General features: G+C 41.5%; 1 protein-coding gene across 1 annotated transcript in view; it reads left to right on the forward strand.

Moving 5' to 3' along the window:
• kcnh8 (potassium voltage-gated channel, subfamily H (eag-related), member 8) overlaps positions 1–19586 on the forward strand; it is an 82159-nt gene that overhangs the window by 20115 nt on the left and 42458 nt on the right. The window contains exon 2 of the mRNA XM_049601476.1: positions 16823–17056. Within this exon, the coding sequence (XP_049457433.1) occupies positions 16927–17056 (130 nt within the window). The 5' untranslated portion in view covers positions 16823–16926. The remainder of the gene's footprint in view (positions 1–16822; positions 17057–19586) is intronic.

Here is a 19586-nt window from a genome sequence, read left to right on the forward strand (position 1 = left end):
CCTGGAAACAGTGTGTGATAAATGGGTGAAATTGAAAGTAGGCAAGGCTTTCACTTGATTTGTACTCACAGAAAAGTTTTTCTATTGCGTTAGCAGTGGCCTTTGAAATGGATTAAACTTTTTCAGTGCTCATAGTGACAGATTTTTTTCCATGCTTCACACCATTTGAATAAATCGAGGCATATCTGACTAAACCTAGTGGTTAGAGAGACGGTTAATAAGCGATAACTTTCAGGATAAATTCACTTAACAGCAGATAGAGGACACCAAATAGATGCCTGCTTATTTAAATAGCTTAGATGAAAATAGATGTAACACATTTAAGTCTCATTTTCGGTCATCCCACAGCTCCGTTTCAGGACTTTTCAAAAAACCAACAGTGTTTGTGTGTCGCTGTGTGCTCTGTCGACTTATTTGTTGACAGACACAAACACCTCTGATCACAGTGTAAGGATCAGTGTGTCCCTGTTTGCCCGTAGTGTAGCTGAAATAACAGAATCTGTCTGTAGCTCTGCACTGCGATGGCTGTGAGAGAGTGCTGTGACACCTTCTGTCATCAGTTTGCCATCCAGGTGACTAACCTTACCACCTGTCCATCACTGGAGCAGTATTTGGTGGGGTGCTGCTCGTTACAGTCACACATTGTACAGTAATTTGAGGCAAATGTAAATTATCTTCAGTACTGATCATTGCTCAAGATGACTTATTCAAACTGCTTGTTTTGTTCTACTAACAGCCCCAAACCCAATTATATATAGTTTAATATAAAAGACCAAGAAAACCAGAAGCAGGAACCTGAGAATTTTGGCGCCTTACTCAAAAAGTGACAAAATAGTTTCAGCTCTGCAAACATTTTTTGAAAACAACATGATCTGAAATATTTTACAACACACACAATATGAACATCATGACATTTGGGCTTAAATAATGAAGATTTAAAGTATATAATTTTGTTCACTTTTTCATCCAAGTATCAAAATATAGATACTTTAATATGTTAATATCTTCAGTTCCTTTGTAACTGGCCGTCTCTAGAGGTCGTCGTATCAGCAGTGGTGGAAGAAGCATTCAGATCTTTTACTTAAGTAAAAGTAGTGTCATGTATCAGTTCAAGGAGGACCCAAATCCAGACAAACAGACAGGTCGAACTTTTAACAAAAAGCAAGCTTTAATGCAGCATGTACAGGCAGGTAACTAAAAGTCCAAATGAAAACAGAACCAAAACTAAACTGAAAACCAACCGGGATAATACGCTGAACTCAAATCCAAAATCCAAACAGAACATCAGGCAGGAAACGGAGCAGGGAATGACATCAAGAACACGGGGATGAGCATAAGATGAACGTGGGACAAACTGACAGAACAAAGGGAACACACAGGTATATATACACAGAAAACTAAGGAGGGAAATGGAGATTGGCTAACAGCAATGGTGTGGAGGGGAACACTAGGGTGAAGCAAACAAGACTAATACAGAACATGTGTGAGGGGAAGACTCTGGGAACAGGGAGGGACTAACGAGACAGGTATGACAGAGAACAGGCGGGAAAACACACAAAGACAGATTAAACATGAATGAATAACATGAAACAAGGAGCACAAACAAAAAACTCCAAAATAAGGTCCAAGTCAGAAAAAAATACTCAAAAACAAAACTTGTAGTACTCATCATGCAGAGTTGCTACTGTCATGGTGTCATATTGTTATATAGAATATTATATTGTTCTCTTTTTCTCAATAATGAATTTGCATAAGAGCATTTTAATGTTGTAGTTCATCAATTTAGAGCCAGTTTTAGAAACTTTATTTATTTATTTATTTAATAGTTTATTTGTTTAAGAAGGGACAGTGTACATCAAGGAACATTTCTTTTAAAGAGAAAAAAAAGAAAATGTAGATGCACCCAATTGCAGCCAGGGGCTGATTTACATTGGTAGTCCCCCTGCCAGATGTTCATCAGCATGGTTCCTAAAACGTAATAAAAACTCAATACACTACACATAGAATATGCAATTACAATATAAGATACATTAAAACACATAACAGTCTCATCGCTACAGTATAGAGTGGGCCAGCGACACATAACAGAAGTATTGCACACATCATGTTGCCTCCAGTGTCTTAAGTATGTGTAAGCTTTATGTCTTGTTTCTGGGTGCATCCAAGTAACAAGCAAATGGGGGAGAAGTGGCTGTATGGGGTGTGTGGATAGTGTGTAAGCCTATAGCAATGCAGAGTCCAGTACATAGATCTTGTTGTAGTTGTGATCAGTTGTGATAGATATCAGTAGTAGATGTAGAGACATTGGGGGTTAAAGTGCTGGAATAATGTAAAACACTAGACATACAAGTGCTGTAGAGCTATTTTATAAGAGCTGTTAGTTACTTTGCAAAGTACATGGCAAACATTTGAGCCTGAGACAAAATAAATAAATAAATAAATGAATAAATAATAAGAGAGAGAAGGGAAAAACGAAAAGAGAAATAAATAAATAGATAAATAAATAATAAACAGCAGCCAGAGGAGTAGGGACTGTTTGGGGTGTGTAGATGGAGTGTAAAACTGCAACAATGTAAAGTCCAGTTCATAGTTCTTGTTGTAGTTGTGATTAGTTGGTTGTAGGAATACATGCAGACAGTTTTTTTTTGTATTTGACAATAGACATGATATTTTGAGCCATTTGTGAATGTGAGTCAATTCCATTGTGAGTATGCGGGCAGCCTCTTGAGTAGTTTTAGCTGATGTTAGTATATCTGCGTCATCTGCATACATTTGTATGTGGGTGTTTTTGTATACAAGTGGCATGTCATTAATGTAAAGTGAAAAGAGTATTGGTCCGAGGATTGAACCTTGCGGGACCCCCACTGAACATGTGAGAAGAGAGGACTTAACCCCCTCAACAACAACACACTGTTTCCTATCAGTTAAATATTATTTTATCCACATGGTCGCCTGATCTGAGAAATTAAAAGAAGAGAGTTTGTTTAACAGCACTGCGTGATCAACCATATTAAACGCCCTTTTCAAATCCAGGAATACTGCACCAACACACACTGATTTATCAAAAAACTGTTTAGTTTTCTCCAAAAATAAATTAATGGCCGACTCTGTCGAGTGGTGTTCGCGGAAGCCAAATTGTGCGGGGTGCAACGGAGTATGGCCAAGGTTCAGATGCTCAGTTAGTTGTGTAAGCACACATTTCTCAATTATTTTGGAGGTGATTGGCAGGATGTTAATAGGCCTATAGTTATTCATGTCTGTCCTGCTGTGTATTGGGTAGGTTAGTAGAATAGTACTGCATCATACCTTACAAATATTTTATGTATATTAAAAGTAACAGTGACTGTCAAATAAACATAGTGTTGTAAAATTTTGCAATTTTCTCTTCTTAAATGTAGTGAAGTCGAAGTATAAATAAGTATAGAATGGTAGTACTTGAGTAAAGAACAAGTATTTTTAAATTGTACTTAAGTAAATGTACTTCCACTACTGCTAAATATGATATAAAGTACACTTAAAATGCATCCATATGTTTCTCTGGATAACAAACAGTCACTTAATGCCTCTGAACTGAAGCCAGTGCAGTCTCGTCACAGGTTCAGAACACTTGCTGACTTGACTTTCTGTCAACCAATGAAGGCCTTGACTGGGGCAATGGACCGTATTGGGCTGTCCTTGTGCCAAATTAAGCAGACGGTTTGGTGGTGGAGTTGTAACAGAGGGCTGTGTAAAGTCTCCCAGTGTGTGCTGCGTGCTCCCCATCCTGCACCATTCTTCCAGATTGCTATTTTCTAGCTCTCAGCGCACACGAGTTCCACCTCCACTAGGCAGGTAATTACTGTCACAATCACTGATGCCAAGACTTGGAACAGCTGCGTGTTGAGTCGGTATGTTTAAGTGTGTATGTGAATGAAAGAGAGAAAGAAAGAGGGGGAGGGGGGTGGGGGGGTAAGGCCCTGCATGTGTGTAACGAAAGACGAGGACACGAAGGAGGAAGAGCAAGAAGAAAAAGAAAAGTGTGCAGCATTTCAGCACTTTGCTGGTTTGTGTCACAGAACGTTGTGTGAGTGTGTAGCACTGTGTGTGTGTGTGTGTGTGTGTTCAGCTGTCTCTGTCGTTGAGCATAAGGGCAGTAAAGCAGAAGTTTCCTCTCCACTGATTAACTTTCTTTAAGAGCAGCACATCTAATTAAGCTGCTAAAAAGTGGCTGTGGGATCCCACACCATGATTATACCACTTGCTGCTAGGTGAGTGTTTAAACACTCATCTGGGTATCGCACACAATAGAGGAAACCATCACTATCAGATCCTGCCGTCTCAGAGAAGACAGAGAATATATTGTTACTGTCCCTATGGCTCAGTCTCACCAGCAACCTTATGACCCACAAGAAAACCCAGGGAGCTAATTACGGAGTATGAAAGACCACAGACAACATGCTGATGCGCATATGCTTCAGTGAGGTTTCTTAAAGTAGAGATAACCTGGGTTATTTGTTAGGAAAAGCCAGGATCACATATGTCATATAATGTTAAAAACATCCTTTAATTCCCCATAACAGACGCTTAGTACATTTTTATTTTACAATCTGATTATGCCAACTTGTGAAAAGACAGGTCTTGTGTTGTGCCCAGCTAGAGAATGACTGTGAAACAAGTAATGAGTGCAGTTATGAGACTGTGAGGGAGTAATCAATCATCATTGACTGTAGTGCTGCAGGGTGCAGAGGGGCTCTCACTTACTGGCAGTGGATTGGCACTGCTGTTCCCATTTTCTCCAAAGCCCACTTAATATCGAGACTGTTTTATTTCAGGGTAAAAATAAACAAAGGATGGAGCTGTGCTGTGTCCTAGTGAACAATGTAGAATACAGAGGATCTCTTTTCTATGAAATCATATACTGCCCTAGTGACGAGTTTCACCAGGAAGTAGCACAATGAAACCCAATCACGCATCTTCATAAAATAAGTGGTGCTGGAGTGACATAGTGACTACTGTGCGGTTACCTAAACTATGGCTGCTAGCTATCCTGCTAGTAGTCCTGACTCATCGGATGTAGACTGTGGCTATAAGCCTGCCATTGGCTGAAATCTCCTTCGCTACAGGAAACAACAACCTCTAAGCTAACATCTAACATGTTAACTTGTCAGACTTGATTTGCCACATCTTTCGAAACATTTCCAATCAAACGATACCTGAATTCGATCCCTTTTTGCGCCAGAGGTTTGATTCCAAACTGTCCTGACTCCCTGCTTGCGAGTCTAGCCGGTTAGCACAGCACTAACACCAAACACTGAGCCATTAAATGCTCCCAACAGACTTTTAAGCCATTCACATGAAGGGTATCAAATGAAGTACTTAGTATTGACGTCACTTTAAGGTAGTGTTTTGGTACTGTTATCGTATTTTCTTTAATGATACCCAGCCCTATCTGCTACTGTTATTGGCTTCGTTTTCTTTTGCAGAGTATTAGCAGAGTTATTTTATCGACAGTGCTCGCCTCCTCACTTGCAAATGTTCCACCAAAACCGTTCCCCCCAGACACTTTTTGCAAGAGCACCATCGTTTCATCCTGCTCAAGAAAGAAATGAAAACAAGCCAAAGCTTGTTTCCAGCCCTGTCTCTAGCACTGACATGTACAGCGCTGCGGAGATAGGTCTAGCTATGTGAAACTGTCCTACTAGCTTAAGCCAAAATATCTCACCGCGTTATCTGGCTTGCTATGCCAAACATGAGGCTTCAGAACATCAGTCCGTGGATAACATTATGATGGCGCTATTATTTTGATACAGTCTATGCTACCAGCTAGCTGGTTGGCAACATAGCTAGCTTGCACATTTACCAGGGCAAAAAGTCAGCATGTTTTATATAATTGTTTCATTAATTCTATTATTCAAAGCTTAATTAATTTGGGTTTTTTTTACCACTAGGAGGCAGTGCAGTAAGATTCAAACACAACATTGGCATATCACATCACTGATGGATTACTGAAGGGGCCTACTGTCACAGGTCCAGGGGCTCAAAGTGTCAGAGGCGCCCTGGCATTCACCTGCAAAATGTCACTCAAAGTAAAAAGACCACAAGAAGACTGTAAAATAACTATACAAACAACCCAAAAAGACACGAAATAACTACACAAACAATCAAAAAAGACACAAAATGACTACAAAGAGACACTAAATGACCATAAAGGGACAAAGTAACCACAAAGAGGCACAAAACAACGACAAGGAGACACAAAATGATGACAAAAAAATGAAAAATAACAACAAAAAAGAGCCAAAGTCACCACAGTGTCTGTGTCTTAATCCTATGTAGGTGTAGGTGTATGGTGATCTTTTTTTTCACTGAAAGTATTGATTGCTGCTTTAGTGTTTACACTTAAAGAACAACTATGTGCCCCAAGACAACATGTTTAAACTTGTATTAATCAGAAGGGGCTGTTTCCTACAACATCATCAGTTACAAGATCCTCAGCATCGAGCTACTCACTCACTGTAAACCAACATAGCTACAGGCATTGGCTTAGTGTGGGAAATGTAAATTCATGTTTTGAATTAATAGCAACCCAGCATCCACCACCTTTAACAAGGCTTTGATAAAGTAATCTGTTAATAGAATACAGCTACTGTCATCAGCACACACTCAGCAAGCAGTCGCTGTCCCCACTGTAAGGTCACTAGACTTGGTTATTAGTCTGCACTTAAAGGGACCGAGTCTCTCATCTGTTCCACCAAACTTCGGGACTTGTGTATGAGCGCCTCCCCGTTACCATAGACGTTCTGCCTTGTTAAACCGCCTAATTAGCAAGATTCCTCTCCTAATCACCGCCTTTAATGGACTGTCCAAAACGATCGACAAATGGGGTTTCACCAGCGGAAGTCTTGGCCAAGTCGGCCATTTTTAGACTCAATTAATTTTTCAAATGACAGGATTGGGAGAAAGAGAGAGGGAGGCTGTGGCAAAACATTTCTTTTGAGGAGAGAGGGAAGTAGACAATGGAAGAAGGAAAATACACCAAGCAGAAGAGGCAGAGAAGAAAGTCAGGGAGGTGGTATTGCAAATTACAGGAATGTAATGGCTGGTGTAATGTTTCAATTGGTGTGAGCCATGGGGACTGTATGATAAAGAACCACAGAAGTGATTAAGGCTGTGGATTTGTCTAATGATTTTCTCTCCTCACTTATATGGTGTGAGAGGATTAGTACCTCTGTTTGATTGGCTGTCTGAGTCTGTCCATGCATGTCCAGTGTGTGTGTGTGTGCATTTATAAATGTGTGTATGCTCTGACTTCAACACAAAATATAAATAATTGGTGCCTACAGTTTGTTGATACAGCACAGAGACGTTGGTGTGTGACATATATAATTCCGTGTGTTGACTAGATTCAATATACAAGACAAATTGTACAGTTGTAACCTTGGTTGCTATGGTGTGTGTCAGTGGTTACCATGGCAACTCTGGGGCGACTTTTTTTGTGGTTATGTGACTGCTTTGTTGCGGTTTTCTGAGAGGCTGGTATTAATTCTGGCAAAGAGGTGAGGGGGTCTCTCCATCCATCTCTCCACTTCCCTGCCAATTTTTACCACACTCCATCTCCATCTTTCATCATTCCACCTCTCACGGCTCCATCTCGCTCACTTTCAACTTTTCACATCGCCCTATCACCCTCTGTCCTTTTCCCACCCTCATCTGTCTGCCTCGGTGTATATTTCAGCCTCACCTTCTTTCCCCTTACCTGCCCACATGCCCCTCCGTCTTTCACTTTCACACCTGCTTTGACATCATGTTTTTTTTACCCCTGCTGCGTCTCTCTGTCGGTTCCTGCTACCCTCCCTCTCTCTCTATCTCTCTTGCTATGTGTCCGTTGCTTCTGTGTGCTTGCTCACCCATCATATGAATTGCTGTGCTGTAAATAGCTCAGGGGTTACTCTAGGTGGTGTCATGGGGCTGTCTAGGAGCTGGTGAATGTGCATTTGGAGCATTTGTGGAGTGCGTTTAAAATCACAAATCTGGGACAAAGCAGTGTGTGCACAAGGTAACATGAACACTCACCTCTTCCCCATTATTCCATCTGTTGGGTGGGTGTAGTGAAGGAATGTACCTGATGGTGCAACCTACCTAGTTACTGTAGCACTGACCTGCTGAGAAAGTAAACTCCAACAAGTCCTCCAACCTAAACTACATAACAAGTTGTATTGTTGGGATGACAGAGCTACTATCATCTCTGTGAGGTTGGATTTAAGTAAGTTCACTAGTGATGTGAAGAGCAGCTTTTTTAAGTGACCTGACTCTACTGGTTCACCACTGCTTGGTTCACAGAATGTCTCTCACAGTTGAAAGTGGGCACAACTGGGCATGTACCATACTGAAACAGGTTTTGGATTCATTCACTCCTGCCTCATGCCAACAATGCCCTTTAAGAGTTGTTCAAAAAGAAAGATTTGTTCAGGAATGTGACACCACTAAAGTTCACACTACAAGACTTTTAAAATCAGCAGACTGTACTGTTCACATTTCACAACTTTCAGTCTTGTTATCATGAGTCTTGAAGATGCTGTGGTTTCCTCACTGCATGACTGTCCGGCGACAGGGGTTCAGTACACTACACTTTCACTAGGAGGAATCCCCTATGAGTGTGTGTGATGCGCAGGTTGACCCACAACCCATGGGTCCCGTTTGTTGACCATGTATGGGTTCAGAAAAATATCATGGGTTTGGGTGGCAAGTCAAAAAGTGACAAAGCAGCATTCTGATTAGGTTATTAATAACTTACAGAAATATTGCATGCAAAAGTGAATCCATTTTCCATCTCTTCTTCTCCTCTGTCTGTCTGTCAGTCTTTCTCTCCCTCTCAAGCACTCACACACACACACACACACACACACACACACACACACACACACACACACACACCCCTTTGAGAGCACAACAACGCCCAGTGCTTGTGTCTGTTCTCAACCCATGTCCTACACTCCCATTGACTGTAACTCAACAACATATCCCTGACAGTTCAAGATATGTAGCCTTCTCGATATCAGAGGAGCATCTGTGATACATTGGCAAGCTTCTGCTGATTTGCCTCTTTGTCAGGGCGCTCCAAAAACTGTTGGCAAGTGGAAAATCAAGACAAAAGGCACCTTGTGTGAACTAGGCAATGTGGTGCTTTCAGTAATGTGCTAACTTTAGCATGCTAACATGCTCAAAATGACAATGCTAAGATAGTGATGCTTTGCAGTTGTAAAGTTTACTGTCAGAAAGTCAGGGGATTGCCAAAGACAGTAGGATTCATCCTCTGGGAACCATGAATGTTAGTGCACAAATCTGAGATAGATGTGAATATATATTTAACACAATAACTGATAGATTTGATCTAGTGGTGGCACTAGATAAAACATCAGGGGATCACCAAAGTTTTGGGGATTTATCCACTGGGGGCTATGAATGTCTATATCAAATTTCATGGCAGTTCATCATAATCGTTAAGCTACTTCAGTCAAAATCAACAATGTCAACCTCTTGTATCACTAGAGGAGAAGCCAGGGGATCAAAGTAAGAGAGATTCATCCTCTGGGGGTCATGAATCTTTGTCCCAAATTTCATGACAACACACAATAGATGATTTGATATGGTGGACCACCAGACCAAACAGCATTACCATACAAAACACAGATGCTGACTGTTTGTGGAAGGCAGGGTGCCAACTGTGATGCTGTAAAAAGAGTATTTCTGCTGTTGCTTCTCAGAGGAAAACAGTTATTATTTGATCACAAGGGGTCACTTGTCAGGAAAACATGAACATCCGTCATGTAATATAAGTGTCTGACCAAACCACTAATGCTGTTCATTCACACAAATCTCCAAACCACTAAAAGGAATACATTTTGACAGAAGGAAACAGCTGTCTTATGCTGGTGCTTTGATGGTATAATTACACTTGAAATTACCCTTTATTAATAGCTCACACATGCTTCAACAAACCACTCGCTCACCAACAGTTACAAAGCACTTGAGTTGACTTTTATTGCATAAGAAGGCTCCGTATCCACCCCTCTCTTTTTCCCCCCTGCTCTCATTCCTCTCTCCCTGCCCTTTCTCCTCCTCTGCCCTCCCCTCTTTCTTTGTCTCTGTCTCTCCTTCTCCGCTCCTCCTCTTGTGTCCCTGTGGGGTTTCTCCAGCAGCTGTCATGCAATAGTGTGAGCATGAGGGGAGATGATCTATGGGCTGCTACACCGGAGCAATTAGCCAAAAGAAATTCCGAATGGAGAGGGAGATACAGTCAAGGAATGGGAAGTAATGAAGGGGTTGAGACAGAGGAGAGCAGATCCAGAGTGGGGGGAAAAAAGGAACAAAAATAAAAGGTGGGGGTGAAGTGGTAGACGGTGAGATGAAATCTGAAAAGGACTCAGAAGGAGAGATGATTCAGACTTTTCCTTAAGTAGAGTTTCGTGTGCAGGGCAAAGATAGTAAAAGTAGACGGATGATGCTCTCGACGAGATGGTGGGGAAGGAGGTGAGCGTGTGCAAAGGGTGAAGGAAATAAATGGATCGGGGAAAAGAGGCATAGTATGGTGGAATTCCAAGGGTAGAGAGGAGATGAAGAGTAATTAGGTGGAGAGATCCAAACCGGTAGGAGGGACATCAAGAACAGCTGGGAGGGAAAGAAGGAGCAAAGGTTGATAAGGGAGGTAGGGGAGGGAAGGAGGGATAGAGCCAATGACAGTGGGAGTGATTGTGAAAAAAGAGGAATATACAGTAGGGAGGAAAGAAATAAGGGAGCAAAGGTGGGAGTATTACAGGGGAGGGGGTGTAATGCTGGTACATTTGCAAAAGAAAGGAAGGAGAAGGGGAAAGTGGGGCAGTAGGAGGGAGGAGGAGGTGAATAAAAGGAAGAGAATAGTTAGGATAAGGGAATTGGTGCAAAGGACAAAGTTAAAAATTTAGTTTAAAAGTTAGGAAAATGGTAAAAGCCTGTTTTTTTGTGCCGAGATTATCAAATGGTGTGACGACAATTAATCAAAGAATTCACAAGCTCCTAAAAAGTTAGTTTTTTAAAGCATTTCTCTATTACAATACATATGTGGGACTAAATAAACACCAGCTTAAAGGGACAGTGCACCCAAAAATGAAAATTCAGCCATTATCTACTCACCCATATGCCGATGGAGGCCCTGGTGAAGTTTTAGAGTCCTCACATCCCTTGTAGAGATCAGCATGAACGCGGAGCACAGAGAAGCAGTTAGAGCTACAGCCTACAGTGAGGCTTAAAACGGAGTTCAAATGATGTTTTTCGAAACAACTTTTTATGTTGGGGCTTCAGGACACTTGGATCACTACAGACGAGCAGTATGGAGATACTTTGTGGATTCAATTTTGTGTTCTTGGACGTTAGTCTGGGGCGCCATCCGCCATTAGGTGTGCTGGCGCTCCCTCCACCGATCTCCGCAAGGGATGTGAGGACTCTAAAACTTCACCAGGGCCTCCATCAGCATATGGGTGAGTAGATAATGGCTGAATTTTCAATTTTGGGTGCACTATCCCTTTAAGTGAAAGCTTAAGAAGCACCCATATTTTTAAGGAATTTAACACCCCAAAACACAGTTTGGTTTCATCAGGACTGTAGAGGTGTGGTTCAATCGGATGTGATTGACAGTGGCCTGGCAACATAACCCATCAACCCCACAGCTGTCATTACAGTGGTGCATGAAATCACCCTGTTCTCCAGCTAAGTCCCATCCAGTTTAAACCAGTGAGAAAGAACCCAGAACAACAAAAATGCAGAAATCTCTTTTGTGGAATAACCAAACTAGCTCCAACCTTTGTAAGCTATTGTGTATTCATGTGGGACCCCGTTGCTGATACAAAAAGCTGATTTTGATCTTAGAGGTCCAGTGTGTAGGATTTGGGGTCATCTATTGGCATAGATGGAATATAATATTCAAGACTGTGTCTTCTTTAGTTTATAATCAACTGACACTACAAGAATCATTGTGTTTTCGTTGCCTTAGAATGAGCTGTTTATATTTACATGTGGAGCCGGTCCTCGTCCACAGAGTCCATCATGTTGCTTATAGTAGCATGAAAGGGACACATCAAACACCGGCTCTTGATCGTGTCATTTTTGTTTCTGCATCATCCACCACAGTCCTCCTACACATGCTAGGCACATGGGAAACATTTCAGTTGGTTGCAGTCTGTAACCTCACCCCTAGATGTCACTAAATCCTGCACGCTGGACTTTTAAGGGCCTTTACGATTACAAAGCAATGGTTGCACTTTTCAATCTTAAAAGTCTTGACTTTCTTGATTATTGTGGACACTTTTGATGCTTTGGGAACAAAGGATGCACAGACCCAACATGCTAATATGTACAATAATAACAATAGCATTTATCATGTCTTATGTCTTATGTCTTCTACTTGTGGTTGTGTGTTCATTTATGCAGTCAGCATATATTTGACAAGTGTTCCAATCTGCATCACTAGGTATAAGCTAACATCACCTTGCCTTTCCTCTATAGACACATGGATACACCCAAACACCATACAGCACATCAGTCAATTCTACCCAACCAAGGTAATCCACCGTCAAACACAGTATGGTGTGGATTTTACTGTTAACATGCGTTTTCTGTCAACACCATCCTCTCGTGCACTGGGGAGCTGCTACTAGATAGGCTGCAGGCCTTTGCTCCAGGTCCCTGAGAGGCCAGCAGTCCTTTCGGTTTCTCTCTTGTTTACCCCGAGCCTGAGGGGCCTCACGTCTGACAGCCGGTCCCAACGCTGAGACCCGCTCTGACCATCTGTCTGGGCCATGCAGTCAGAGTATTGCTGCTGACATGACATTCTTGTGTTTTTCTTTTTCATGAAGGGGTATCACTATCACTGCGTTTGAGTCATCTGTGTTGACTATGATTTAAAAAAAAATGTTAAAGGGACAGTACACCCCAAAATCAAAAATTTTGGTAATAGTATGAACCAAGTTAATTGTTGAGATGTGAGAACCCAGCGATATCCATAAAAAGGAGTCCGATGGGACGAGAGTGAGATGATCAGGCCTCCAGGGTAGCCAGATTATTTAGAAGATAAAATGGAGGTGAGTTGTAAAATAATCAATCAAACTGTCCACTTGAAACATCGATTATGGTTGCACATGGTTTACCTGTGCAGTGAGTGATTATTACTGACATCTTAGATATGCTCACTTTCAATTTTATGCCCAAACAAAGTGCTGGATAATCTGACTAAACTGGTGGTTATGATGCTTTTTATACAACCTCTCTTGTGTTTTTTGCCCGTTCCAACCTCTGTTTGTGTTTGCAGATCTCCTCAGTTACTTTGCTAAGTACAGCATATCAAACAGATGGCAAAAATTTTTAAATAATTTTTCAAAGTTTAAATCTGGTGATATCATGTGTTTTTCTTAATATCAACAAATCCTAAGAAAAGACACAAAAAAAACAATGAATTTATCTTATTAACAAATATTGTGTGAGTAGCCAAAGCCTGATATTATTTCCCTGACACATAGACCATCATTTGTTTTCCAAAAACTATCAAAAATACATTAAAAACACAACTAAGCCACACCTTGCACTGGGCAACATGTTACTTCATTATGGTGAACATCGGCACTGTGCTTTATTTGGAGTCAAACCCAAATACAGTGTCGCACAGCTCGACATACTCCCTCAGAGCACCACATCTGACCCTGAAAACAGTCCCCACAAAATACATTATTGTCCTGTCTGAGTAACATTTGCTTAAAACTATGGTGCCCAGCTGCATTAGGAAATTATTCATCATTTTTAAACTATATTTAAGAGCCATTTTTGAAGAGTTACACCTTCAGAAACAAATGGGCAGAGGGCTGAGAGAGACAGTCAGTTCAGTTTTTGGTTCATTCATGAGATTTGTTGCCACTGTAGACCAAAATGTAGAGTATGACCAGCCTAAACCCCTTCAGTAAAACTTTGCAGTGATGCTGTGTCCCCAGATCTGAGCAAATTTGCGAGTATAAGCAAAGGAAATGCTGTAAATACCACCCAGCAGAATGATCCTTTATTCACTATTACATCATTGCGGAGTAATTCCTCTATTCCCACATTCCTGAAAGTGACATGAATCACAATTTTTGCGAGTGTGCAACCGTGCAGAAGCAATTGTTGATCGCTGAATGGGATTACGAAGAGGAACATGTTGCTCATTCCTCTTGAGAGACGCCTACAAGGGTTTGGTTCTCTGCCGTTGTATTCCCTGTTCAAATCTAAGGTGGTTTCCCTCAACAAAGCCTGACGTACAACATAAAATGATTAAACACGGGGGTTGGTGGAAAAAGGAATTATTGATGCAGAAAATTGATTTCTGTAATGAAATGTAATTGAAACAAGTCGCTTTGCAGGATGTCTCATGCAGTGATTATAAACAAGTACACATTGCTTTGTGTGTTTCTGTATATGAGTCTTTGGCTTAATGTGTGTGTGTGACTCATTCATTTACTGTTATTGTACTAATGTCTCCAAATGTGTTGGGTAGAAATGGTTAATGCTACATGTACCTTTAGATATGTGTGTGGTTTGACACTCAAATGCGAATGCACACACCTACACTCCATGCACATTATAGAATCTGCCAAACCATAATCGTCCACTGTCTTGTAGGATGGACATTGTACTGTAAACATTAGCTGTCTGTCAGCACAGCTCAGCATCATCCTGCACTTCATTGGCTCTGTGGGTGTTTGTTTGTGTGGATGGGTGGGTGTGTTTGTGTGTCATAATAGATGGATTCAGGTACAAACAGCTGGTCCACTTCAACCAGGTATTGAGAGCTAGACGCAAATAAGTCTAATTAATTGTGATCGACTTCAGCGCTCATGTGATTCTGTTTTCACCGCCATCACTCCAGCACACTCCTCAGTGATTCTCCACTCATGCTCCCTCTTTTCTTTATCCAAATTTCTCCTTAACACCTAACCTCTCTTTACTGCAGCTCTCACTAAAAGTATTATGAATGCAGGGTCAGTTTCTTGACACAAGGGAATGAGTTTGGAGAGTATGATTCCATTGCACTTCAGTTTCCAGATAAATCAGTCATTTATTGAGGTGGGTGACCTTCATGTTGCAGCCCACACAGGCCTTCATCTACCTGAGCCGAGGATCCCATCAGCCTGTGTTCACAAGTCACATTTCAGCCCCAGTGGCGAGTGAGAGTGATTCAATGAAACAGTCAGAGAGGCACCCTTTGACCAGTTGAATTTGCTTCCATTTTTGTTATCTGAAGTTTTGGAAGTGGGTGGCAGGAGCTGAGAGGTTAAAGCAGTGGTCTCGCAACCAGAGTGTTGGCGGTGCAACATCTGAGATGAACTCCTATCAATATTTATAATTACAATGGATCAAATGAGTATGTGAAATGACCATCCCACAGAGAATCACCACCACCACCCTCTGCTCTTCCCCTTTTACCTGATATCAGACACAGTTTGTTACACTCTGTTTCCATCTTCAGTCTGACATATTGACCACTCAAACTAATTTTGGTGGAGGAGGGGGATTCGATTTGCCCAAACCATCACTAGAGACCAGCATATCTTCCGGAATCCAACATCATTTTAAGTCATCACTGATGCGTAGCCATGCCAACATACCTGTTGTTGTTGACAGGGTGTTAATAGTGGAGCAGAGCAAAGTAAAAACAAACCACAGTATCGAGCAATGTTGGGAAGACATGCCAATTTAGATCAGCCGCCATTGTTGTTATTACTCAGTGGTTTTGGTGCACCACCATGGCACTGATTGGCTAATTGTTAGACCTCCTCTGGCACTCATTTTATTTCTTTAACCAAGAAACCATGTTTCATGTCATAGTGCCAGACGAATCATTCAACTCTAACTTGGTTGAGCAGGTGGATTCAAAGGTCCGGACCCAGGTAACTTCCCCCTTAGTGTTTTGGCATCTTTCAGCTCATTGTTTTGGGTTTAATGGCCAAGAAATGTACAGTTTGGTTCACTCACTGCTCTCATCAACTCCCTTTTCAGTCATAGCAGGCTGGGGTTTTTTTAGCAAAAAGCTCAGATAGACCCATTTACACAACCTCCTGAGCCCTAATAAACATTATCCCTATTTTTTAGGGAGTGGTGGAGACCAAAACAGAGCTAAAAGAGAGAGAATATTACACTTAAATTGTCTGATGACCTGAAACACGACTCCAAATGAATGTTAATGTTGCTCCATGTTTGCTGCCAAACCCTGCTGCATGTGACAAATACACAACTATTAGCTAAAATTTTTATCTGTATATATCAGTGTTGTGTTTACAGCTTGTTGTCCTGCTCCCAATTGGCCAAAACAAAATTACAGCATGTTTTATGTTTAATTGAAGCTTAAAAACACAACCTCCCTTGGTAATGTTAATTATTACTATCAGTGTTAATTGCATTTATACTTTGCTTTGCCAGATATTTGTAGTGCTATGGATCTGTTGTTCAGGGATTAGTATTGAGACCTCCAGGGATTCTTGAAGAAGCACAAATAATGAATAGTTTAAAACTATAGTCTGTGGGGAGTTTTACTATTTTCCCTTCTTGCCTAGAGTCAGAAATACACATTGGATGTTATTTTTTTATGCCACAGCATTCAGTGTGAAGATATGTTAAACAGGGAAGTTTAACAGTGTATTTCCACCCTTTTAAAAGAAGCTGTGAATTGAGCAAATCTGGGCTAAACTCGCTGCTCATTATTCCTTTAGGGACCCAAAAAACACTGAGTCTGGATAGTTACCTCAGCTTCTTGTCTTCACCTCACCTCTTCTTCCTTTTTCTCCTACAGACAGCAACTTCATCCTGGCCAATGCACAAGTGTCGAAGGGCTTTCCTATCGTCTACTGCTCTGATGGCTTCTGTGAGCTCACAGGCTTCTCCCGGGCCGAGGTCATGCAGAAGAGCTGTGCCTGTAAGTTCCTGTATGGGCCAGAGACCAGCGAAGGCATCATCCTCAGCATTGACGATGCTCTGGAGGAGCGAAAGGAGTTTAAAGATGAGATCATGTTCTACAAAAAGACAGGTAGGCCGTGAAAAGCCAGTTTTGTTGTGGTTTTGAGGTGTGTCTGAGTTGACTGTTCAATTATTGTCATCTTTGCTCCCTTCATTTATCATTTTGCTGCTCTTTTGCACTCACACCTAGTCACTTTACCAGACTCTGTGACTTCCTCTACCATTTACCAATTAAGTGTTGGAACCAAGGGAAGGAGACAAGCACAGACAGCCATTAGAGAGTGCACAGACAGAGCGATTACCATGTTGGACTTTGCCTGTGCATTCCATAAATGGATGGCAGTTCTATGTGGCTATTTCTGAAGAAGCCACATTTAAATTGGCACAGATGGACCCATGGATAGATGAAGTAATGGCTGGATTAATGGAAGTATAACTTTTTTTTATTGGCCCATTCTCATTAAAAGGTGATTAAACTAAGCAATCAGTCACATAAGTCCTCCAGTTATTATTTAACGCTCAAACGCATTAAACTTTCATAGCTGTCAGCTAGTGACTCCTGAACCCTGTCTCCTTCGATTACACTGAGCCCAGTAGCTAGCTGTGGTGCGGTTTGGTTTGGTGTGTGCCTCGCTGATTAGCCAGCTGGCCAGCACACAAAATAGGGCCGAAAATAATGAGCACATCTAGGCATCAGCGGATACATGCATGCTGTGATGTGGGATGGTGCCATGTGCCCTTGCATGGTCATTGCAGTTTTCTCCACTTTATGTTCTTGCAGTAGATTCAGCTGTGTGAATCTACACAACTTTTTTTTAAATTAAGCTGGCAGCATTTGTGTTTTGGTGGAGAATTTCTCTGCAGTCTCTCTGTCTCAAATCAAGAGAAATCAGTTATTTGTTATACACTGTCGGCACTGCATGCTTTCTCATTTCTGCAGAGCTCACACAACTGTGAGGAGAGATTAAAAGCTCATTCCTGACTTTGGAAACATGTTGATGAAATAGTTTCTCTTCTAAGTCCATTTTGTAGCTGTTCTAGGGCTTGTTGGTTCTTGACAAGGACAAGAAATATTTAAAGGTATATTGTGCAGACACTGTCACTGTTTAGGATCACAACATTCAAACTTGGCCCTATCTTCCTTCACTGCTTGTGCGTGCACTGCAAGCTACTGTACTATATTAGCAACGTTACATGGTTGTAATAGAAAAGCCCATGCTTTAGCAAGCTAACTAAGCTAACCACTGGCACCAATTTGTCCAACAAAAAACAGGCCAGCTCTCCCTCACTCTTCATTCCCATCCTCTCCTCCAGTGCTCATCAACCAAAGTGAAAGCCAGATTTACTTTTGTTTTGCTTGGCATTTCACATCACTATATTTGCATATTTTTTGCAGTCTATCCAGAATGTCCATAGCTTCCTCTTGGATGAGTACTGCTACAACCTGATCACTACCTTTCTACACAGTCCCATCCTCACCTGTGCACTGTTATTGGTTGGGGACTACACACTACTGCCCAAACATTGTGAACACAGCAAACGTCAGTAGAAAATAAGAAAATAAGGGCAGAGGGCAGGGTCTCTGCAGATAAATACACCGTCACACACTTCTAGTGGGTCATAATGATTGAGAGTGATTTTTTTTTTTTGTATGAGTATGTTTTTTTGTTTGTTTGTTTTTTTTTAGGAAAATCCTGCATAACATAGCTTTAAATGCTCAGAAAAATGGAAATTGAAACATCATGTTTCAGAGAAGCGGCTGCACATCGCATTGATGATGATCAGAAAGTCAGCTTAGAGCAACTTGTACTTGCTAGCTTATGGAGCCCATTTTTAATCCTACATATTAAGCTCTGATAGATCAGTTGTTTGTTTTTACAGGGGAAACAGCTGTTAATAGGCAGAACAGCCTGGTCTCATTCCCAAGGATGCTGCTTGGGCAGTTTAGCTTCTATGTGAGATGCACCAGGATGTGTGAGATGCACCGGGCTCTCCAACAACCCCACTGTAAACACATCCACGTCATTGACGGACGTTCAGAGCAACAGATGCAGGTTAAAGAGAATGAAGGGTGGTCAGCATGGGAGGGGACCTTGATTCAGGAGACCATTGTTCAAGACTGGCACACAGCAGCATCAGTTGTGGCATTTGTGCCGCTAAGAGCCCGGTTTTTTGTAGCGACATCTGCAATCATTTTCAAACTATAACCAAGTAGTTTTGTTGCCTGAACCTTACAGCTAACTCTTTTCTTACCACCGCGTTTGTGCCACTCAAAGCAGGGTGTTTTTTTTTTTTTGTTTGTTTGGTTTTTTGTTTTTTTTAGCAAAATCCGGCTTGTTTTCCAAAGCATGACCAAGTTTTTCAGCCTAAACCTTACCGCTGACTCCTTCCTTATCATATGCCATGGGCTTCATTTCAGTAACGTATGGGGTTTCAAGCAGCAAAATATACAGGGATGAAATCAGGTTGGACAGAATGGACGTTGCAGTGAGTTTCCTTTGTCAACATCTGAAAGGATTGTCGATGACACAGTAAAAATGACTCCTGCAGGTATCGGGGTATGTGTATGTGTGAGATGTGCCACTTCTCTGATTTTTCTA

Source organism: Epinephelus fuscoguttatus, linkage group LG17, assembly GCF_011397635.1.
Source record: "Epinephelus fuscoguttatus linkage group LG17, E.fuscoguttatus.final_Chr_v1".
NCBI classification, from domain to species: Eukaryota; Metazoa; Chordata; class Actinopteri; order Perciformes; family Serranidae; genus Epinephelus; species Epinephelus fuscoguttatus.